Below are 25,180 nucleotides of genomic sequence, written 5' to 3' on the forward strand. Positions count from 1 at the left end.
TGTTTCATTTACATCCAGGGCGTTTAGCCGAGGCTTCATCCAGAGCAGCTCAGAGAGAGGAAGCAGTTCAAGGACACCTTTCTCAGGACACTGTCTGCAGGACTGAAGCCATAACTTTACATTTAGAAGAGCTCCTCTTTAATGGAGGGCCACCTGGCTGCACGTGAAGTATCTTAAAGTAGCACTTTATTTTTGTAAAGAATATGTGATAAACTCTTTATATAAGCCGAGCGGGTGATCACAGACTCGCCAGGTGCCATGCAGCTGGGAGCTGAGGGTGAAATCTGTTTTGAAGGGGTGTATTTTTAGAGATGATATAAAGGGGCTAATCTCAAAGAATGAGAAAGCATTTCAATGACAGCCATGAAAATGGATGGAGCAGTCGAAAAATCATCAGTGGATCAGCATTGTGGCTTCTGCTTTCCAGGACTTAGGCTCATTCAAAGACAAAAATCATTATCTTTTGTCAATTTATCAACAAAAGTCGTCAGTTTTGCAAAGAGAAATCCATCTGGGTACTTTGTTCAAACAATGCCAGCCCTGTCAAAATGAATAGAGGGAAAGTCTGGGTCTTTGGCTATCTTAAAGCTTTAAATATAAAACTGGACAGTTTAACAGCTGTGAAGGGCCCACATAAAATGACCTGGAGTAAAACATAAAAATGGTGACAGATTGGCATCTTAACATTACAAAATAAAGCCATAGGTGCATATGAGTTTCTGTTCAGACTCTCCCTGTCAAACTGGACCCATCTTGTGAGTCGGGCCACATTATGGACAAAAGTATTCAGTGTGCTGTGTGCAGGCCAGTCAAGTTCTTCCACACCAAACTCATCAAACCATGCCGTTATAGTCCTTTTTGTGCACTGGTGCACAGTCATGCTGGAACAGAAAAGGGCCTTCCCCAAACTGTTGCCACAAACTTGAAAGCTTAGTACTTTCCAAAATGTCTTAGTATGCTAAAGCTTTAAGATTGGCCTTCACTGGAGATAAGGGGTCGAGCCCAAACCCTGGAAAACAGCCCCATACCATTATCCCTCCTCCACCAAACTTCACAGTTGGCACCATGCTGTCAGGAAGGTAATGTTCTCCCAGTGTCCACCAAACCCAGACTCACCCATCTGACTGCCAAACAGAGAAGTGTGATTCATCACTCCACAGAACATGTTTTCACTGCTCCACAGTCCAGTGTTGGTGTACCTTACACTACATCTGGTGACTGGACTTGGTGATGTGAGGCTTGCATGCAGCTGTTCAGTAATGGAAACCCATACCATGCTGTGGAAGATCAGAATTCTTCAGCTATAGAATCAGCAGAGCAGTGGCTACTTTTACTCACCATGCGCCTCAGCAGTCGTTGACCCCACTTCATGGCTGAGTTGCTTTGTTCCTAGAAACTTCCACTTTCTAATAATCTCACTGACAGCTGACTGTGGAATATCCAGCAGGGATAACATTTTACAAACCATCTTCCTGCAAAGGTAACATCCCTCACAGTACCTCACTTAAAGCCGCTGAGCTCTTCAGAACAACCCATTTTGTGTCACAAGTTATCAAATGGAGACTGCATGTTTAGGGGCTTGATTTCATACACCTGGATATGATTGAAACACCTGCATTCAATAATGAAAGGATGTGACCAAATAATGCAACCCTAACATCACCAAGTACAATGCCAAGTGGTGAATGGAGTGATGGCCTGACTGTGTAGTTTGGTGGAGGAGGGATAATGTATGGGGCTGTTTATCAGGTTTGGTCTAGACCCTTTTCTGGTCCAGCATCAGTGCCTGACTTCATAAATGCTCTACTGAATGAAAGGATGCAAATTCCCACAGAAACACTCCAAAATCTTGAGGGAAGCCTTCTGAGAAGAGTGGAGGCTGTTATAGCTGAAAAAGGGGACCAACTCCATAATAAAGTACATAAATGTCATTACAGTCCCTGTCGGTGTGATGGTCAGGCAGCTGGAGACTTTTGTCCATATAGTGTCTGTTTATGGAGATGAATATTAGAAAATATATACTTCATAGATGCCTCAACAAAAAAATGACAGTGTCTCATTAAGTGTACTTTGTGACACCACAGTTTTTGAGTCTCTGAAAGTCTCACGGAAATTCTCAGTTTATGAAATACACACAAAAAGGCAAATATCTGAGTCTTATGTCATGGTTGTAGATGGATTTTGGTGGGCCCGAGAAGATCTTCAGGTCTCAACTAGGCGGCAGCAAACCGAGGTTTAGGAAAAGCTGCTCTAATGGAAGTAGCTATAATTTAGAGAAGTGGTTCTCAACTGATTTGGTCACGGGACCCATCATCAACTCCTCAAGCTGAATTGCAACCCAAATTTTGGAGATTTTTTGGTCAAGCAGATGTATTTAATAAAAAGATAACAGAGCTTGGGCCTAAGACGAAGACAAAACAAAGAAACAGGACAAAACGCATGTTTTAAAGAGTCTCATTGACAATTTGGTGCAATGTTTTTTTACCAGGCCAAGGTTGTTATAGTTAACTAAAACTAACTAAACTAAAACTAAAATTCACAAATCATTTTAGTTAACTGAAACCAAATAAAAACTAAGCTTTACCAAAAAAATGAAAACCAACTAAAACTGTATAGTGTGCTTTATAAAACTGACTAAAATAAAATAAAAATGAAGACAAAATATCCTTAGTTTTAGTCTTTGACACAACCCTACTGACTGACACCTACACCCAAGTCTGGGGAGTGTAAAATTGCCTGATCTGATTGGTTAAGACTTCACAAATTGGTAGTTTTATGTCTGGAGTTGTATTCAAACATCATCATTAAGTAAATAAAATGACAAGTAAAGAGTACTCTGTTTGAAAATGTTTCTAAAAATGTATGACGCTCACTCAGCCCAGATATCTATCCGTAAAAAACTAAAACTAACAATAAAACTTATAAAAACTAAACTAAAACAAAGCATTTTTGCAAAATAAAACTAAACTACACTAACACACCAGCAATAAAAACGAATAAAACATAAACTGATATCGAACACAGAAAGTGAAAATGAAATAAAAATAAAAACTAATAAAAAAATCCAAAATTATTATAACCTTGCACCAGAAACACATCCAGGACCCAATGAAAATGGCTTCGCAACTCACTTTTGGGTCCCCACCCACCAGTTGAGAACCACTGATTTAGAATAAATAAAAAACAATTGATATAAAACTTTCAGCATCAACCAACAAATCAGATCTGTTAGTAAAGGATCGAGACGGTAAATGTCCAAAGAAACATCAACCAGGAAACCAGGAAACCAGTTGTTTATTGGAAGACAATCTTGGAAACTCCAACTGATGACACTGAATTGAACACTTGACATCATAAACATCTCATCACATTAACAAAACCATCCCTGAAGACCTCCAGCATTCCCACAATCCAAACACTTGTGCATTTTTTTTACCTTCCTGATTCCCTCCTCTTCCCAGAGTTTGTGTTTTTACCTCACTGTAGAAAAAGTGCTTCAGACAGCAGCCTGTCTGCAGTAGTTATGGCACTCGATCAGCTCCGCTCACCTTGACTTTGTCCCCATTTGCATACAGTACTTACAATCATGCTACAAGATGGACAGCATCCAGCAGAACCAAATGCTGGGAGTAAAAAAAATAACTGTTAAAGAGACAAATGAGTCCACCACATACAAACCCAGGATTTAGTCCCATAGCCCTCAACAGTTTGATTTCTGACATGATTTAACTATTATTGCAAAAAAAAGAGGTTTAACACACCAAGTATTATTCACCATTAATGCCTTTTTCTTCAAATTAAAAGTATTTACAGGGTGTGTGACTCTGTCAGACTCATGTAAAAACAGTTTGGGGCATACACTTTTACTTCACTAAAGTGTTGCCTATAAAAAGAACAAACCTCTGTTCCATTAAAGTTGGGACATTGTGGAAAAATGTGAATAAAATCAGAATACAGTGATTTTTACATTTTTCAATCTATATTCAACTGAATACGGCACAATATCATGTTATTTAGGGTTCAAATTTATACATTTTATTATTTTGTGGAAATATACAAACATTCTGAGTTTAATGCATACAACATGTCTCAAAAAAATTGGGACAGGAGCTCTGAAAGAAAATGTAGAATGCTGAAAAACATCTGTAACATCCCATAGATCTGAAGGTTAAATGATAACAGGTGATAGCACCGAGGCTTGATATCAAAGGAGCACTCCTGAAAAGGATCAGCCAATCACAATCTGAAATGGTGCAACGTTCTCCAGTTTGTTAAAGACTGCATGGGCAAGTAGTCAGCAGTTCATGACTAATGTTCCCTCAGTGTGTAACTGCAAGAAATGTAGAGATTTGACCACCTATAGTCCATAACACCATCAAAAGATTCAAAGATCTCGATACATCTCTGCACATTAGGGCAAGGCAGACACCAAAGTTCAGTGCCAATGACCTTCAACCCCTCTGGAGGCAATGCACCATTCTTTGATGGATATTGAAATGTGGGCACAGGAACACTCTGGAGAACCACTGAGCGATAACACAGCACATGGCTGCATCTACAGTTGTAAGTTATGACTCTGCCATGCAGGGGAAAGACAGTAATCAACAACATCCAGTAGTGCTGCTGACCTGTCTGAGTGTAAGCTCATCAGAGCTGGACTGACCTAAAGAGGAAATGTTTACTACTCAAATTGTTTTAGGAAATTGTCAAAGTTCAAAAGGAAGAATCTGTGATCTGTGGGTGTATCAGTGCCTATGGTATGGGTCACTTGCACATCTGTAAAGGCAGTATTAATACTGAGAAGTACATACAGGTTTTAATGTCAGATGATGTCATTTTCAGGGACGTCCCTGCTATTTCAGCTAGACCAGGGATGTCCAAACTATTACCTTGAGGCCAAATGAAGCATTTTTTATTGGCCCTAGATGGCGCTGCTGTGTTGATTTTGTAAACAAACATTTTGACAACAAGAATTCATAATTTTTCCCTGACTAAGCTGAGCTTGTAGAATAGCTGGAAATCATATTGATAATTTAAACCAACAGGATAATGACAGCAAATAACAGCATGCCTTTGTTTGTCTATCTACTCCATCTCAAGGACTGATTTACAAAGGATATAATGCTAAAGCACCACTGCTATGATAAAGTCCGACAGCTTCATGCCATTTGCTCATTTTCATCTTGACCTGAGATGGATCCAGCTGAATGGGCTCACCAGAATCCCCCTTAAACCTGATCAGCTGGCCCAAAATCCTGGACAATGGCTAGCTATTTCTTTTATCAGCCATTGATGTCGCTGTAATTTTTCTTCAAGCATATCAACTTACTAAGAGCATCTCAAACTACTGGTACATCAGATTTATTTCACTCATTTTAACACTCTTAAGTTGGCATTTAACAAAGTGGCTCTAAATGTGGCCCTCGTTGAAAAAAGTTTGGACACCCCTGAGCTAGACGATGTTATGCCACTGTCTGTAAAAGTTACAACAGCATGGCTTCACAGTTAAAGAGGGCAGGCACTAGACTGGCCTGCATGTCTACCATTAAAAATATACGGGGCATTATGAAGCACTAAATACAACAACAGTAACATCAAGCAGGAATGAAAATGGTTTTCACTTTCAATACTTAACATACATTTAGTGTCTTCAGTCCAGATGCTTACAAAGTGTTGTTAGAAGAAATGGTGATATAAATATGCTCCTGTCCCAACTTTTTGAGACAAGTTGAAGGCATCAAAATCAGAATGTGTGTACATTTCCAAAAGGCATAAAACTCATCAGTTTGAAAATCAGATCTCCTGTTTTTCTGCTGTATTCAGTTCAATAAAGGTTAAAAACATTTGAAGATCACTGCATTTCATACAATGTCCCAGCTTTTTTGGAGTTAGGGTTTGTAGACAGTCCTTCATTTCTCTGACATTTTAAACTAAAATGAGCCACTGATGAAGCTTAAATAGAAACTAAAAATGTTTCCCCTCAGAGTCTCTGAAAAATGTAATCCCAGGCATTTTTATTCTCCCTTCAATGATGTGACCTGATTAACAATGAAGTCTTACTGAAACATTTTAAAGATGAAGAGAAAAGCCTTGATTTTCCCCACAGAAGATACAACAAAGTTTTGGCTTTTTAAATGTCCATCCTTAAACCTAAAACATGTCAGAGAAGTGGCACGTACAGTAATCATGGCATCATCACATCAGCAGTTTGTCCAAAGAGAAATGGTCCTCATGCTTAAACTCTCATCATGTTAAAAGTACCGTTTGTAAAAATGAGCCGTTATCCAGAGAACTTGTTCACTGATCAGTTAACTGATCTTTGAACCACCTCTGTCCCATCGTGTAGCCTCTGCCTCGTATGCAGAGGCTCCTCGGCCAAGCTGGCGTCAGGCGTGACACCACAAACCGGCCTCTGGTATCACTCGTCCCTGTGAAATTGGCCAGTCAACTATTGCTTCATGGTGTTCTTGATGGTCCACCTCTGCCCAGAGCAGGGTTGCAGCACCAGCTGGTGGTCGAAAATAACGTTGGCTGGCACCACTTCTATGCAGCGTCCTGTGGCTTGATTTATGATTGATTCATTCTGCAGGACAAGAAGAGAAAGACACAATCTGTTCTATGAGGTATAACAGATAGCCTTGTGGAGAAAATGTGACTGTAGCTAGATGTGGCATGAGCCAAGATCAAGACGGATGGATGTTTATCTTTTATTTCCAGTGCATTATGATTATTTTTCTGGAGTAAAACAGACTCAGAATAACATAGAGCTCCTCAATCCTTGTATTGTCTCCTTCCAGTAACTTGTTGCAGCATCAGTTTGAAATAACAGCCTGTTTCCTCTTCACTCTTCACTTCTTTTCACACTTTGTTAAACACGACTGATGTGATAGAAGGTCTGCTGTGTTCTCTGAATGCTCTTCTTTTCCTCTGCTTCAATATCGCTGAAAAGCTTTGACTTTGCAGCATTTAAAGTCTGATTTTTCAATCAAAAATGATGGAAATAGGAGCTACAACTGTTAATTTTCTCAATAGGATGAAAAATGTTGACAATGACAAGGATTACCCCATGATAAATACAGGATGATAAACTATAAATCAATCTTTGATGATAAAAACTCATGATATTTCTCCATTGTCAAAACACAAGCTGAGTTAAGGTAAAAGAGCAAGAGAAGAGCGTGCTTCTGTTCGTCTGTGCACGTCCCTGTTTCAAGTAGTAAAACCGAGAGAGCACGAGCTGTTAGGTAAGCTGAACCGTAACTCTTCTGTGGTTGTCACGGGTAGTTTTCACATCAAACTAGAATGGCTGTCTGAGGCAGCAGACCCACGCCTAAGCAGCGCCACTGAGGAACTTACGCTCCCATTGATTACTATGGTGTTCAAAATTTCGAAGTCCGAGAAAAACCGAACAGGTGCACGGATCATCACCAAAATCTGATCAATTCTTCCCTGTCACTATCCCAATATTCCCTGAAAGTTTGGTGAAGATCCGACTTTCTGTTCTCAAGTTATCTTGTACAAATACAAACAAACAAACAAAGAAACGAACAAAGACACGGAACCCTTTACATAACCCCCCGCCAATTTCATCGACGTGGGTAACAAAGCTAAAGCTCATAAGTTAATAGGTATCTATACTCATGGAGCTACAAAGCTACCATTGGCTACATATGCTACATAGATAACATAGCTTCATAGATAACGTAGCTACATTGATAACATAGCTACATTGATAACAAAGCTAAAGCTCATAAGTTAATAGATATCAATACTAATGGAGCTACAAAGCTACCATTGGCTACATAAGCTATATAACTACACCATGTAGCTACGTAAGATACATACATAATCTAGCTAAGTTATTTTTGACTATGTTGCTAAAGCTCACATTGCTAGAGCTAATTTAGCTACATTAGCTTCTGTAATAGCATTTAATGCATAGCTAGTGTAGCTATGTTAGCTTTGGCAAAAGCTTACCTAGATAAAGCAAGTCACCATTTGTGTTACTACTTATAAAACACGTCTATACGTTATTTAATCCCAGATTAGACCCCTGACCTTTATCTCTGTAACTCTGCCAGGCTTTGTTTATTAATTGAGGTTGAAATTTGAAAAAAATCTAAAACTGGAGATACGTTGGACCAGCAAATAACGGCACTTCTATTCTGACACAGACAACGGCTCAGATGTACGTTTTGTGAAAGTGGATGTACAATCTGCAGACAGTCCTAATCTTCATCAAATAACAGATTATCGATACTATCAATAAAGACTTGGTTTGTTATCGAGTATCATTAAGGGTATCTATATAAATCAAATTAATTATCACATCCCTTCTGTGATCAACTACACTGCTCATATAAGTGCTTCATTCAAGGATTGTCAGTGTTTTAATAGTTTATTTTAGATTAATTAAAGCACAGACACATCACTAATATGAGTGTTTCACAATCATAACAATTTCACAATTTTGCTAAACAAATTAGTCTGAAGAGAATAAATGTTTTGTAAGTAAAAACTAAAATTTTAAGACTTTTTATTGAACAAAACTGGAAAAAATTGTTGTTGAGATTTTATTAAATAAATCTTGAATAAAACTATAAAGTGTGGGACTCAAACGTATAAATATTTGCATTTAATGACTAAGACTGCAACTAACTTCCATTCCAAAATTAACACAAAATTCAAAACAAAAAAGTCACGACAAAATGAAAAATAAAAGGAGAATATGTCAACCTGTTTCTTTAAAAACATTCCTTCTTATTGCTTAACCCTTACTCCTCAATCACTCCTCAGATTCTGCATGAAAAATCAACAAGCATGTCAGAGCCTAGATGCCTGCAAAGAACAAACTATGTTCTGCTACTGGAATAAATGTTAAAGTCAGTGAGGGCTGTCTGACTGAACTTCTTTTTAACTGCAGGAAAATGCTCTTATTTTCTCACCTGATTGAAATGCCATGTCTTCTGCTTCACATTGGTCACCTTGTCACAGTCGAGGAGCTGAGGGTAGCTGCTTATCTGATCGTCCACCACACAGCGAGTGTCCTCCCTGGTGCTGCCCAGAGGGCCCAGGAAGAGCTGACCCTCTTTGGTGTAACGTCCCAACTGAAGGAAAACACAAAGACAACACACGTTTCAGTCAGGAACACTTTTGACACACAAGGAAGATGCTATAAAGGAGGAGGCTTCGATGGAGGAGGGTTTTTTTGCCAGCAGCAGTAGCATGGTGCATCATCATTAGTGCAAGCCGGGATCAATGAGAAGTACGTCAAATTTAAATGGACCGTTGTGTTGAGAGAAAGAGCTGCAATTGGCTGTGAGGTGAGCTGGAAGGTAAAAATCAGGATCAGCTGGTCATCAGCTGCTGTCAGCAATGTGCTCCCTGGAGAGTCAAAGCATGCTTTTTGGCTGCAGAGCCTTCATCATCAAGCAAAACTGTACAATAATTCTGCTATAGATGGTTAAATCTATGAGGGGAGTGCTCCTGATTGTTGCAGCAAAGAAGAACTGCAGTTTCACTCGTTGTGTTACATGTCTGAGATAGGGGCAACAGACTGAGGCTGTCAGCTTTGATTCATTTCTTAATCTGCTTTAAACAGGGATGACAGTCCAGTTTGTCACACAGAATGCCTCTGAGGAGCATCTCTGATTAGAAAGTTTACATTCTGCTGCACTAACTACCCAGAACTTCAGTTATTTTTAGCTGCTGCTTTTTAACACGTAACTATTTGAGCCAAGCCCCGTGCTCCCTAAGGCGCCCGTTTACCCTTGTGAGATAAAAGAGACGCCCTGCAGGCTGAAGGCTGAGGAACTGACACCGGCTGACTCAGGACCTCAGCGGAAAAAGTGCAACACAGAAACATTTTGAGGCCGACAGCAGAAGTCTCTGCTAAGAGGATTACAGCTGAGCCTGTGTGGGAAACACAGCTGTAAATCAGAGTGACACTAATGAGTTGAGTGCGCTTTAGAAAGACGCACAAAGACGGTGACGGGAAATGCAATCTGCGGTCATTTCCCTCAGCATCTGTGGTACCTGAGGGCCCCATCCGTGGCAGGGGTGCAGGATGGCTGTGTGGTTCTCCTTCATACCTTGATCCATACACAGGTGGCTTATTTTGGAGTTACGGATCTGAAATGAAACAGTGACACTGATGAGCGTAATCACTTTTAACTGGCAATATTCAACTTTGGATATTAGAGCATTCAACAATGCACACACAAGTCAAAACTTGCATTACTATATGGAAGGTAAATATCTTATACAGTCAGGAAGTATTCAAACCCCACCACTTTTTCAGTTTTGTGATGTTGCAGCCTGATGCTACAGTGATTTACATGTATGACAAACTGAGCTGGTCTAATGAAACCAAGGTGTAAGTGTTTGGCCTCAGTTCTAAACATTATGTCCGAAGGAAACCAGGCACTGCTCATCACCTGCCCAATATCATCCCAACAGTGCAGCATGGTGGTGGCAGCATCATGTTGTGGGGGTGTTTTTCAGCAGCAAGGACTTGGAGCAAAGAAGGAGAGATATCCTCACTGAAACTCTGTTTTCACTTTGCCATTATGAGATGCTGAGTGTAGACTTATGAGAGAATAAAAAACTGTAGCATCAGGCTGCAACATAAAATAAAAGTGAACGGGGGTTTGAGTGCTTCCTAAATGGCTTGTAAACTTGTAATCTTGGAAATTTGATAATGCGTGTAAGATTCTTTCTCTTCAATGTTAGCTCAATTGCTGACTCACCTCTCCGTAAAACAACGTGTTGTTGTACCTCCTCATCTCTGGGTAGACGTTGTCGAGGTACCACTCAAAGCTTTTACACTGGAGCCTCTTCCTCAGTGCAACCCTCTGAGAGATGTCTCCATAATCAATACCATGATTCTACATGAGGAAAGAGAGCCATTATGGGAAGTCTGTTTCACAGAAGTATCCTTTATACATTAATAGTTCAAATGAGTGTTTGCATAAATAATTCATTTTATGATCAGGTGATAAAGCTTATTCATTTGTTTTCCAACACAGCTGATATAACATGAGGAGTAGTTAAAGTTCATCTTCAATAAACCAATTGATCTTAATTTTTTCAAATTCATGACAAAGGTGTCTCAAGACACTACACTTTACAAAGAGGGCAGGTCTAGACCAGCTGCATGCAGCTCTGCCCCTCCAAAGGGGCTCTCTGCAGCTGTTCCAGAAACGTGAAAGGAACTTATTCTTTCCATTAAAAAAATATTTTCTGAATGCATTACTGAGATGGTTGTGCATATTTATCTGTAAAACGTGCAGCTTTTTTCACTCACTTACAACTTTGTTTTTAAAAATACTTCAACCTAAATGTGTGCCATGTGCGTATTTGGCACTCCACATACTGGTGCTTTCCTGACTTGAAAACAAACGTCAGGATGCAGTCATGTCATCTGAAACAGGAGCTTTGTTCACATTACCCGAGTTGAAGTTTAGCAGAGCAAGAGGGATAGAGTAATGTGGAAAAAGACTATCAACTTTGATAAGTTTCATATTAAACCGCTACGTCCATCGGACTAAAGTAGCTTCAGTGGAGAATAGTGGTTATAACATTAACAACAGCATGAAAAACTAAGGCAAGTGCACGCATCAGTCAGTTGAAGAAAGCGAGAAAGGAGGTCATGGCAAAGCAAGGCAAGGCAAGTTTATTTGTATAGCACATTTCAGCAACAAGGCAATTCAAAGAGCTTCACACAGGTGGGATCAATAGATGGCTGTTTGAGCCCAACAGACAGGTAAGCTCACATTTTATTGGTATTCTCCTCTCTGCTGATGTGAATTCTTCATTATCATAAAGAAGACTGATGAATCTAATGATGATTGTCCACAGCTGTTGTATGCTTTATATATATATATATATATATATATATATATATATATATATATATATATATATATACGTAAAACGTTGGAAGTTACCAAGCTGAGGTTTTCTAAAAGGGGTGGAACCAGCTTCTTTCTTCTTCCCTGTCAACATGTGGTCATCTTATTGAGAGTTAAGAGCCTGAGTGCTCCAATAAGGGTTTCCAAGATCTGCCAGAACAATAGCATGCTTCTTGTGGAAATATAATCTGATGTAATAATCCAGGGGACTGTCCTCAGTGGTTGTATGCTATATATATACGTAAAACTTCGGAAGTTACCAAGCTGAGGTTTTCTAAAAGAGGTCTGGACCCTGCAGCCCGGGGGCACATGTCTCTCCCACTTTCTTTTTCCTTCTTCTTCCCTGTCTATGTGTGGTTATCTTATAGAAAAATAAGGGTACAGGGAGAGAGTCATTTTTTGTCCAGGTGTCACTCATCTGTATGTCATAAAATATTTCTGGTATTGGCTAGAAACGTGAAACATGTTTTTATCTTTTGTGGGTCTTATTTGCTGTTTTTAATCACCTTTTACATGCTTCATTTAAAAAGCTTCCATTGAGTTTCTTTTTCCCTTTGGCATTGTATTTTAATGTCCTGTGTGAAGCATTTTGAATTGCCTTGTTGCTGAAATGTGCTATACAAATAAACTTGCCTTGCCTTGCCTTAAATATTTTGGCATGGCTGTGCATTTGTGTTGTTAAAGGTGAGATTGTTGATGTCTGTGTGTTATTGTGGCGCTGTCCATGATGCTGACTGACATCTGTCACTTACAGAGAGTGAAGGAGTGAGAAAGGCCGTAAACAGCCCATTCTACTCTCTCCAGGATTTTTCTAGTGATTATTAGAGCCCGAGCACCGAGTGGTGCGAGGACCCAATTGTATTTGCTAGGATAATTTTACTTACACATTTGCCATCATTGCCCATGATGACCCATGACCGACCCATGCCGTAAAACAAACAAGAAGTTTGCCATTTTTTTTTCTTTTTGTGGTCAAAAAGCAGAACATTTAGCATGATTATCACTACAGCCATTTTTACACAAATACTATCCTCTGAGAACAGAATCCTTTTTCTTCCTCTTCATTTTTTTTTATTTTCAAGGTTTGGTGTTTAAATGTCAATCAGATCCACTAATGTGCCTGAAACTGCTGCAGTATGCATGCCAGGCCAGTAGTTGTCAGTGTGATTGATAATGAAACACATGCATGCACACCTTTCCTTCCTCCTGGTGGTGTCAACAGACAAACATGGCTGACACACAAATGTTTGTGTGGACAGATGAAGTCGGGCTGCTTCCTAGTGACAGTCAACCACAAAATAAATAGATATTTAAAAAATGGGAACATATAATCGTTGGCAGGAAGTGAGCAGCACAAACAAACAGCACATTTTTATGTGGTCTGTGCAGCACCAGGCCAAGATCAAGTCTCTGACGGACTACATGCAGAACATGGAGCAGAAGAAGAGACAACTGGAGGACACTCTGACCGAGGTGCTTGCTGAGCTGCAGGCTCATAGTTCGCACATTTATATTAACCATTTAAACATCTTAGCTCAAGTAAAAACAGGTTAACTTGATGGAATTTTCCTCTTTGTTTTTCATCAGAGAAAACACACGAGATGTCAGAAGAGGAGAAGGAGAAGGAGGACATCGGCAGACACGATGGGGACGGGGACATAAAGGTGATGAGGAAACACGTCAGTGAGAATCTCTGTTACAGAAATGTGAAATAGCTGAATGTTTTTGTTTCTCTGTGGCACAGAAAACTCTGGAGGAGCAGCTAGAGACCCACAGAGAGGCTCACCACAAACAGCTGAGCCGACTGAGAGACCAGATCAAAAACAAGCAGAGGATGCTGAACGAGCTCACAGAGTAAGTCTGACTGTTTTAAATCCAGCTACATTTTTAAAGATGTTAGAGAGCACAGACATAAGAAGAAACACTTGGCATGAGATATTTGAATCAAAGTCTGCAGTAAAATAAGTACACTAATTATTTAGACCAGTGTTACTGAAAACTGCTCAACAAAAGAGCCAAATTATTGAAAAATACCTTTGCAATAGTCACATTTAAAGTGGTGAAAAGTGGCAAAAATGGATTAAAAGAGACATAAATGGTCAAAAAGCAGGAAAAAAAATGGTATAAAGGTTCAAAATTGGAATAAAATGGCAAAAACTTGGTGAAAAGTTGTCTTAAAAGGAGTTACAGATAACAAGCGGTCAGAAAGCAGCAAAAAATGTGCTGAAAATAGTGAAAAGTGACTAAAATGGCCAAAAAGCGGAAACAGAATTAGTGAAAAGGTACAAAATAGGCATTAAATGGCAACAACAGGTGACAAGTAGCAAAAATGGGGGAAACATGATATAAAAAACGGAGTTGTGGATGATAAAAATGGGCAAAAATGTGGTATATAATAGTGAAAAGTGACTAAAATGGCAAAAAGCTGAAAAAGATGTGGTTAAAAAATAGTGGATGGTGGCTAAAATGGGCAAAAAGATGCAGAAATATGGTAAAAATGAATGAATAGTGATTAAAATGACCAAAAGCAGCAAAAAATGGTTAAAAGGTACAAATTTTGAATAAAATGGCAAAAAACGGGTGTAAAGTGGCAAAAATGGGTGAGAAGTGACATCAAAAAAGAAGTTACAGATGATAAAAATGGTCAGAAAGTGGCAAAAATGTAGTAAAAATTAACGAAAAGTGACTAAAATGGTCAAAAAGCAGCAAAAAAAATGGTGAGAAGGTGCAAAATTGGAATTAAATGACAAAAAATGGGTGAGAGGCGAAAATAAAAAAGGAGTTACAGATGACAAAAATTGTCAGAAAGCAGCAAAAATGTGGTAAAAAATAGATAAAAGTAAGTAAATTGGGCAAAAATCTGCAAAAATGTGGTAAAAATAGTGAAAAGTGACCAAAATGGGCAAAAAGATGCAAAAATGAATGAAAAGTGACTAAAACAGCTAGAAGCAGCAAAAAAAAAAAAAAAAAAAAAATATGGTGAATAGGCAAGAAATAGGCATTAAATGGCAAAAACTATGTGAACAGTAGAAGCGGTGAGTGAGTGGGTGAGAAGCAACATAAAAAAGGAGTTACAGATGATGAAAATGTCAGAAAGTGGCAAAATGGGCTAAAAAAATTATTTGAAAAATGACTTCAATTATAAAAAGCGACAAAAATGTGGTAAATTATTGGTGAAAAGTGACTAAATCGGCAAAATGCTGCAAAGAGTGGCAAAAATGTAAAAAGTGTCATTTAATGTCAAAAAGCAGCTTAAATTGGGTGAAAAGTGGCCAAAAAAATTGCTAAAAAAGGGGAAAGAATTGCAAATAGCAAAAAGCAGGATGAAAGTGGCAAAAACTATAAAACTGGCAAGAAGAAGTGGCACAAATGGGCTAAAAGAGGCAAAAATTGATTAAAGTGTCAAAAAAAAGGAAAGAAGGGAGAAGAATTAGAAATAAGGGTGGAAACAAACTGATTAATGTGACTTGATATGGAGCGTTCCTGAGGTGAAAGTTTTTTAAGGTTTTCTGAGGAAAAATATTTGAAATGAAGAAATAAAAGAGCCACAAACCATCCCAAAGAAGCCACACGTTGAGTTTTGCTCATTTAGACTAATGACTGTCTGTGACAAGACTTGAACTGGATCAGGAATTTAGTCTAAAACTGTCTAAACCGGGCCTAAAATTTTGACTTCAAGTCCACAGAGACGAATGAAGCAGTAGAAAAATCATAATAAAAATGATAATGTGATCATTCTTGGATCATTTCCTCACTGATCAGTCCTACTAAGAAAAATCTCCTGATTAGGCCATCAACTGTAGGACTTACGGAAGGAAAACAGCTTCTTCTCTTGTCATTTTCTTTTTCCACGGCTCTTTTGGATTTTATAATGACAAAAAATCTTACCTTTTAGTTGACATAAATTTCCAGTTTTCTTTTTCTTATGACTTGTTAAATTAGAAATGTTTGAGATTTTACTTAAAAATTGACTGAACCTTCTCATTTTGGTATTCTTATGGTGGCTCTAAATACCATTGTAATGATGGATAGTTTATATGCAGATTTTTATGAAGAACTCTTTTATGCAGGCCTGTTATGCTGGGATTTAGTCAATAAAACAATTAAAAATGATGTTTAATTTTTCAGAGATTGTCCTGGGGGGCTTTAGAGTGTTTAGAGTCGAGAGACCCCCAAAGAAAAAAGGTTGGGACCCACTGATGTAAAGGTCTATCATTTCAGAAATGCTCTTCCTTGTACCATTTTTGAAGCCAAATAACTGTTTGGAGAAATTTCCAGAAACCAGATGAACAAAATGAATATATGTTGATGTGGTTTGTTGACATTTCTCCAGACAGTTACTCTGCGCCCAATCAGAGCTTAGCGAGCGTCTCCTCTCAGTCTGAACCAGGGTCTGCTGCTGGAGCAGGAGAGGATGATGTCAGACTACGACAAACTAAAGAGCAGGAGAAGGACGCCAAGCTGCAGAAACTCATGTGAGTAAAGGACTCATCCGTACGTTTATTTATGTGGAATGTGAGTTCATGTGGTTTTTGTTTGCAGGCTGCTGAATGAGCAGAGGGAGCAGGCCAGAGAGGACCTGAGGGGCCTGGAGGGTCAGGGTACCAAAGCATCATTTATTTTGAAAGGGCATTTGAACGTACGGAAATCAAGAGAACGGACAACTTCACTCGTTTTTCGATTTGTGTCCAGAATCGAAAAACGAGTGAAGTTGTCCGTTCTCTTGATTTCCGTAGTTCAAATGCCCTTTCAAAATAAATGATGCTTTGGTACCCTGACCCTGGAGGAGACTGTGGTAAGTATTTCCTGTTTCTACAGCGGAGGAGATGAAGTCCATGAGGGGCTCAGTGATCATCCATGCATGCAAATAAAGACTCCATCCTGTAAAACTCCAGCTGTGTCTGCGTTTTTGTTGCATAACCCCCTACTTACATCTCTGACAACTCCCCAGGGGGGAGCTGCGCCGTGTCCCCCCTTCCCCATCAGGCATGCCTTGATCCAGGTACCGGCCACAGTGGGGTTTGAACCCCAGCATCCCCTGCAGAACTGGTCTAGTCCAGTCCTCTGTGCTACCGCCGCCATACCTATCACACTACCACCTCTTCTCCTGGCACATTTATCCTCTTTGTTCAGGATGTGGCTTTAAAATTCACTGAGACCAAGATGGGAGTCGAACCTGGGACCTCCAGACTCTGAGTCAGTCCACTATCTCTTCAGGCTACAGATCCAGACATGCAGCAGACCCTCAGAGGGGCTTTTCCTTCTTTATCTGGACTCTAATCTTGAAAACTTAAAGACATTGGTTAGATTTGATAGGCCAACTCCTGTCCAGGTCTCCTGAAGTCTAGATTTGGACTCAGACTTTTAAAATACATGAACTCATGGTAAGATTTGAACCTGTGGACTCCTGATTCACAGTCAGTTGGCTTTTCCACTAATCCACTGAGACACACACCTGTTTGTGTTTCTCAGAGGATCTGATCTCTGCTTTTGGGGACTGGACTTAAAAATGCACCAAGAATCAAACCCACAGCCTCCCAACTCTATGGCAGTCCTCTTTACTCCTGAGTCAGCGATTTACACCAGCAGCTTCAAAAACCCACAGAAGATTTGAACCCACAACTTCATGAACCCAGGGCAGTTACCTGTCCAACTGAGCTAACACACAGGCTAAAGCTGGCTGCACTTTATCTGAGACTTTACATCTGGAGTAGAACATCTCTACAATCCATAATCTTTGCTGCTGGACACAATTTTCACATCTTGAGTTGCACATCTCCATGAGTGATAATCTTTGCTGCTGAGGACCATTTTCATACTTGAGAGGAGATATAAATAGATATAAAAGCACTGACGAAAATGATGAAACAAACTTGAGCTCTCTATTTGCTCCTCTGGTTGATCTTCATCACCAGTGATTGGAACATTCAGTTAATACTTTTAGCCACTCTGTTATTTTTCGCCATTGGAGTGAACGTGCACATGAGGGAGCGGGAGTGAGGCTGCAAGCATGCAGGAGAGAGAGATAGAGAAACAGTGGCTGAGCCAAGCAGAGCAGAAAGAGGAGCTGTGAAAATGACAATACAGTGATTTGTTCATTATTTGGAGCTGCATTCAAAATTTTCAGGGCGCGTGCCTCCTTCCCATTAGTTTTACGGCCAAAATAATGGCAAGCTCTGGAAATAAATGATGGGTATCACCCTCTGTTTCTGTGACAGTGTGAGTGTTGCAAAGCTCACATAACCCATGGGTGCAGCGCACCTTGTTGCTGGCACGCAACGGTTGCTACATATCCGCTTTCGCATAACACCTCGACATGCAAGGGTTGCGAGGGCCCGTTGTCACTGCTTGCAGCTTTAATTATGATTGCTCCCATTTGTCCTTCAGATTGTATTGTTTGTCATGAATGCTGTTGTTTACTGAATGGGCCTAAACGTGTCTTTCCTACTGCATTCCTGTATGTGACGTAGACACAGACAAACAGGAGTGTGTGATAGAGCGAGGTGAGGAAGTAGAGAAGGTTTCATCTAGAGGTGAACAGTGGGCTGCTACAATATCCTTAATTAATTCAGTCTGACAGGAAGAATAACGAGTGTGTGGGTAGAAAAGAAATACTGAAAAAGATTATCTCAGTATCATTAAGGATAAAATAAATAATCACTGGCTAACAATAGCACATGGATAAAAATAATAAGATATGTACACAGTTGTTTTCATTGTAGTTCTAAATCCATAAATGTATCAGAATCAAAATTATGATTAAAATGCACAAGCCAGAGTAAAATGACATGACTAACTGGAGAGTTATCAGTGTGATCAAACATATCAATGGATGGCCACACAGCTTTGCTAAATCGGTTATTGATAGGCAAAGATTTCATTGTCTGCATCAACTACATTGTAAGGTTTGTAGCGCCATTTTGAAAAGGGTTGGTAATTGTTGATCTGGGTGTTATTTATATAAAGTTCTATAAAATCCAATTTCAGTGTTGTTCTTCATTCATCTGACTTCCTTGGAGTGTACATACTCTGATAGTCCCAGTTGTCCTGAAAAAATAAATGTCTATAACTTTATTGTGCTTAAAAGGGTTGAGATTCTTCATGTATAAAAATACAGGCGGACCAAAAATAGTAAAAACTAGCTTGAGGTTCCAAGGTTGAACAGCTATAATACATATCGCTGCAGCGTTTGGCTCAAGACAAACTGAGTTGATCCACTGCAGCTCACAGCTATTGTGAAACCCCCAGATGTACCAACATTACAGTTTTATTTTTCAAAACCTCTTTTGGTTGAATTTGGGAGACACCATTTTTCACCTGCTGAGTCAGTTTTCCATGGTGTTCAAAGGTGGGTTTGGGTAAAATTGAACTGTCCCTTTTTTGGAGGGTTGAAAAAAACGTCACCCTATGTCAAACTTACTTTATTCATCCTAAATGCATTTTCAACACCAGCAAGTTTTAGTGTAGCAAGCCCTGCTGCTTTTCACCTTCCCTGGTGCACAGTTGCAACAGGAAGTGTGGACTGGCAGCATCCTTCTAGCAGGGTTTGTTGGCATGTCAACAGCCTTCTCTCACCTCCATGGGGATGTTCCAGGCGAGGTAAACGTTGGACTTGTAGTCGTCCATCCAGACTTCTGCCACTCGCAGGGCGTTACGCCTCGTGTGGAACACAATGTTGCTGTGGTAGGGTTTCTTCATCCGAGCGATGTGAGCCACCCTGGAACAAGGTAGCACCTCCATACTGCCTCCACATAGCCACACCTGCACAGGGATGGTCACATAGACAACGGTTATTATATTACAAAAATGTTCCCTGTCCTATGCAATGAAGGAAAAATGTCATAAACTGCAGGAAACATTTGTTATTTGTTGTTTTCTTCTCTTTAACAGTGATGTGTTGTTTCTTTGCCGGTCAGCAAAAATCCTCACTATAACCCTGCAGAAAAACAAGCGTCTCTGTAATCTCTCTAAATGTACAGCAATTTTCTCTCCAACCTTCCTGCTCTATGTGACCTATTTATCTCCACTGCCCTGCCCCGAGCTGTTCAGGACTGGTCCTCCAGGACTCCTAATGGGGCCTCATTTATCAGCAGAGCCATGCAACAGTGGTCACTGCTCCACTTAAATCTACAGGGGTAAAGAGGGAACTGGGTGACACACAAACCCTGATGCCCAGTTCGATGTTCTCCCCTCCGTAGACGTCCATGCCTGAGTCCAGCAGGCCCAGTTCCCCAAAGTAGTCACGATTGGCGACAAAGGAGCAGCCGATCATGGCCGGAGTCCTGCAGAGGAGAAGACACAACAATATATAATATGTATTAAAGAAATGGCACAACATTTGTCTGTTTGTATAACTTGTACAGTTTTATGTGCAGTATGCATGCAGATGACAACTGAGTGAATTTGCACATTATTTTACCAGTTTAAGAGTGTTATATGATGTATTTTTCTATTGTAAGCCTTTATTTATCAGTGAAAAACAGAACTAGCTGGAGAACTTCTGGTAGCCTTCAAACCAGAATCAACAAAATAGAGGGGAAAAACTAAAGACCAAAAAGTTTGGCATCAATGATTCAGGTCAACCCACTAAGAAAGGCCTGACAAATATAAAACGCCTTTGATTTTATTCAATTTCATCAGTTTTAACTGCTTTTAGCTCTTTTATTTTCATTATAATTAAGGCACTTGTTTATTTCTCAAACCATGCTGGATACCAGGGGCATTAATACCTAGCACACTGAAAAGATATGTAATATTCAAACAGATAAACATATATAAATTATTTTCATATACAAAAATCATGAGTTTGATGCTGGCCACATGTTCCAAAAAAAGGTGTGACAGGAGCAAGAGAGGACTTGGAAAATTTTGTAATCCTCTAAAAGTCACGAGGAACATCCCACAGAAAAGTATTTGAACTGGTAACAGGTGATAGTGGGTATTAAAGGAGCATAGCAAAGGGGGTATGAAAGGCTAAGTGTTTCACAGTCAATGACAGTGCAAGGCTCTCTAGTTTATGGAAGACGGTGTCTGCAAATAGTCCAACAGTATATGAACAATGTTCCTAAACGTGCAATCGTAGCAATTATAGTGATTTCACCAGCTACAGTCCTTTATATCACAACAATATTCAGAGAGTCTGGAAGAATCTCTGCACATAAGGAACAAGATCTAACAGCTTTGCTTCAGTAAGCATTGTTTTGTTCATGCTGTTTTTTTAAAGGTAATTCAAAGTTTGGTGCAGTGGTTGCTTCTTAAACACGACTGAGAGGCATTCCTGAATGATGATGAACTACCATGGAGTCGCCGTGGTGTGCTTTGATGTAGAGCGCTTGGGCCCGGGTAGCTACTATTCTCGGTGTGGCTCAGCACATCCAAATCCACACTGGAGAAGTAAACCAGCATGGCTTGGTTTGGATTGGCGTGGCCACAAGTTAATGCGGAAAAGCCCAGTTGAGTTACAACAGCATGGCTTTAAATAAAAGAGAGAGCCGTCTAATGTACATGCAGACCAGGCCTGTATGGAGCACAAAATATGACAACAGAAACCCTGCACTATTGAGAAACCTAAGATGTACATCATGCAAGAATGGGAATTAATTCAATTTTCAATACTTCAACAGTGTCTTCCCTCCTCAGATGCTCAGTGTTAGAAGATGAGGTGATGTAAACATGCTCCAGTACTAACTTTTTTGGAACAGGTTGCAGGCATCAAATTCAGAATATGTGTATATTTACAAAATATATCTTGGCTGTGTGCAAAATTTATTTGATAAAAGGTTGAAAAGGATTTGCAGATCACTGTATTCTGTCTTTATCCACATCTGTCCTAGCTTTTATGGAAATAGGGTTTATGGGTTAGGCCCATTGTTGCTCTCAGTTATTGTCTGTCTACAGCTTCATCAAAGTTTTGTTCACATAAGTGAAGTGTTCTTGCCTGATGGGAGCCGACACGTCCCCATCCTCCCACCATTGCTTGGGCGGGTTGATGTACATACACCACAGCTCCCAGTTGTACCCGTGGCCTGAGTTCTCATAGCGCTCCACCTCAAAGGTGTCGTGTTTGATGTTGTCGATGGAGGGCAGAATAATCCTCTTGTGGTCCTCTTTTATCCGGAGCAGAACCGGTTCGGCCCTGACAGGAGCGTAAACACGTAAATACACATTAGAGAGTCAAACTCACACTTCTCCTTAGATCTCTCGCCCATTTCTGTCAGTTCTGAAGTCTCTTAAAGTTGTTCCCACTCTCTTACTCATTCTGTTTGATTGAACTTAGTTCAGCTCTGGGGGGCATGTGTCTGTTTACGCTGAGCGGGCTGGGATGTCTTCATTTTCTAGACACTGAGGGATACAAGACCTCAAAAATGTACGTGTTTATGTCTCGACTAAATCAGCTTTATCTTTTAAATGAATCCTTCAAATGAACTGATAATCAGGAATTAGGGTGGTAGCTGTCTGCCAAGTTCCCAGCAGCCCTCATTTTTACGTATTTACATATTTCAGTGTAACTTACCGTCCTTGCTCAGATGAATTTGTCTCATGTGCCGTCCTTGTATTTGTTGCACTGCAGTGTGCCACTAAATAACCTTGATCTTAAATGAAAATGCTTTATAGTAATGCCCTTTTTTATTGTTTTATTTTTCATTTATTGAGCTATACCTCCTCTGGTATCTTGTAAAACTGATTCTAGAGGCTCTACTCTCCTTCTCTGCTTATCTAAAAACTTCTCAGGTGTGAAATTGCTTTGTGTGTGTTCCTTTATGCTGCCTCTGCTCTCCTTTATCCTCTCCTGCAAGGATTCTGTAAAACATTGCTGTTAGTTTCATATAAAAGTGAAACTTACAGCTGTTATTGTTACCGCTCTGATCATGAGTTGTTAGGCCACGTGTCAAACATACTTATTCTAGTGAGAGTAAGTGTGCAAGGTAGAATAAGTCGAATTTTCAAAGTTAGATGTCCACTCTAAAATGACTACACCTAAGTAATGACATATTTATTTTTGAGTGCTTACATTACCTCAGATTAGGGCTGTCTGAAGAAGAACATTTTTGATTGCAATTAATCTCAGAATTTCTGTAGTTAATCACGATTAAAAGCAGTTTAAAATTCGTTTCTTGTCATTTGAAGCTGTTTTTGTGTCATTCTGGATTTTTCTGCTGTCTTAGAATTGAGGGTATAGCATTAGTTCAGGAAGGCAATGGAGACATACAACTGAGATCAACTGATCTCACGCTAGCCCTCATCAGCTGACTCACTCTAAGCATGCATGACTCATGCTGCCATATTTAACCCGCTCTAGTCTGGCTATGCTTTCCTGCTCCCTCTGCAGGCTGCTTTTTGCAACCCTCCTCCACCCAAGCTCCTCCTTTATTCTGACTTAATCAATGCTATTTTGCTGTCAGTGATGCCTGCTCTGCTCTGGGTTTTTGCTGCTTCTCTCTTTCTGCCTCAGGCTTTCCTTGTAGGCACAGGAGAGGCAGGAACATGTGCTGTCCCTGCTTGATGCTTTCCACCTAGGCTCATGGAAGGGCAGGGGAACCAAGAACAGCCAAACCACTAAATATAGATAACGGCAATAAGAGCAAATCAATAACTGCTAATGAAGAAAATATTTATAACTGCAAATCATTTGTGATTTCTTGACAACGTGGTCCTGACTGAACTGAGGGTATCTGACTTCCTGTTTGGATACAGACCTGCTGCAATTAGAAGATTAAAGATTTTAACATGAACTAAATCACAGAAAAAGGAACTTGTAATTGATTGAAAAGGAAATAAGGGGATAATAAAAACAGTCAATGTGTGATAACGCAAGGTTCAGATGATTTTTACTTGCCCACTGAGTTGTGGAAAAATTAAGGAGCAGTGTTGGAAGCAACACAAAATCATGTGATTAATCATTATTGTAGAAATAATGGACTAATTGTGGACCTTTATTGATTACAATTATTGCAATTAATCTTGACAGTCCTACTTCAAATATACATCAGTTTTCTATAACAGACAAATTCTTAATTTTTAGGACTCTTCATTGAAAACTTCACTCAATAAAGTTTATTTACTTAACATTAAGATTGTCAAGATGGAATGCATTAATTGCAATTAATTAGGGACCAAAGTTAGTGCTTTTTTTCTTTTTTCAATTTGAGTTGTAATTGATCATATACAGTCAAACCACACTCTTGTGAGACCTGAATGCTGACTGATGGCCAGAGATGCCGGCTGGACTCCTTGGTGACAGTTTCTCTTCATTTATGGGTATCAGTGGTAAGACCATGTGTCTAATGCTGACTCAGGAGAGCAAGGATGGGAAGGCTGTGCTTTTATGGGCACATAGGCCTGGTCCAGCTCACCATATACTGGGCGCCCAGGACCTCATGGGCTACATGCATCGTGGAGAGGGCAGCTGGGAGAATACCTGGAGAGATGGGGCATGGCACAGACCTGGAGGATGGTCATCAGGAGGCCAAAGCCATAATGCGAAACTGGCATTCAAACCCATACCTGACCTGACATACTTTTTCGTCTCTTTCAGCATAGGCTGTTTAGGCCACTGCAACGTCTCCCTGCAGCTACAATGATGTTAAATAAGTCCACCACTCCTCCTCAATGTGTCATTTCAATTTAAAACCTCACAGACAGCTCAGTGGAAAAATCAAAAGTTGTTTGCACCTTTTGTCATCACAAACCTATTTACTGTTTCCTACATCCTTTTCAATCCACAAGTTCTTTTCTAGTGTTTAGGTTCATGCCATTATACTCCATGTACTAGTCATCTAGTGTAATTTGAAAATAGAGAGATTAATAAATATTAAATGAAGCTCAGCATTAGTTCATGCAGGACACAGTGATATGCCCAGCCGTGATCAGCTGACGGCCAGCTGATCTCAATTATCACCTCCCAGCTCCCACAGCCAATCATGGTTCTTTCTAGCAACACATCAATGTATTTCAGGGTGACATATTTCTCACTACAGGGCTTGACGCTGACTTTTTTTCCAAGGAGCACATGTGCTCCTAAGTTGAAAAAGTTAGGAGCACATAAAGAAATTTAGGGGCACAATGAAAATTGATCAAATAATGTTTTTCTGTAATAAACGTGATGCAAATAGACATTTACAAGCAAAATTATTTAATGAATTTGTACACAAAATGTACAGAAAGGTAAAATCATCAAGTTTTGAAAAAGTATTGCAATTTAATTTTGTCTTTAATGTTATTAATTTTTAGTCTATCTTACAGTAATCGTGGGTACAAGAGCTCCATCT

At 39.7% G+C, this 25,180-nt stretch overlaps 1 protein-coding gene across 1 annotated transcript in view; it reads right to left on the bottom strand.

The window, feature by feature from the left end:
- Positions 1–3,404: 3,404 nt before the first annotated feature.
- The window catches only part of galnt17 (polypeptide N-acetylgalactosaminyltransferase 17), a 48,312-nt gene continuing 26,536 nt past the window's right edge, over positions 3,405–25,180 (bottom strand). The window contains exons 6-12 of the mRNA XM_041807920.1: positions 21,850–22,047; positions 20,077–20,194; positions 19,488–19,673; positions 10,749–10,886; positions 10,036–10,131; positions 8,946–9,107; positions 3,405–6,583 (exon numbers count right to left, since the gene is read on the bottom strand). Coding sequence (XP_041663854.1) covers positions 6,449–6,583; positions 8,946–9,107; positions 10,036–10,131; positions 10,749–10,886; positions 19,488–19,673; positions 20,077–20,194; positions 21,850–22,047 — 1,033 coding nt within the window. The 3' untranslated portion in view covers positions 3,405–6,448. The remainder of the gene's footprint in view (positions 6,584–8,945; positions 9,108–10,035; positions 10,132–10,748; positions 10,887–19,487; positions 19,674–20,076; positions 20,195–21,849; positions 22,048–25,180) is intronic.

Source organism: Cheilinus undulatus, linkage group 2, assembly GCF_018320785.1.
Source record: "Cheilinus undulatus linkage group 2, ASM1832078v1, whole genome shotgun sequence".
Taxonomy (NCBI): Eukaryota; Metazoa; Chordata; class Actinopteri; order Labriformes; family Labridae; genus Cheilinus; species Cheilinus undulatus.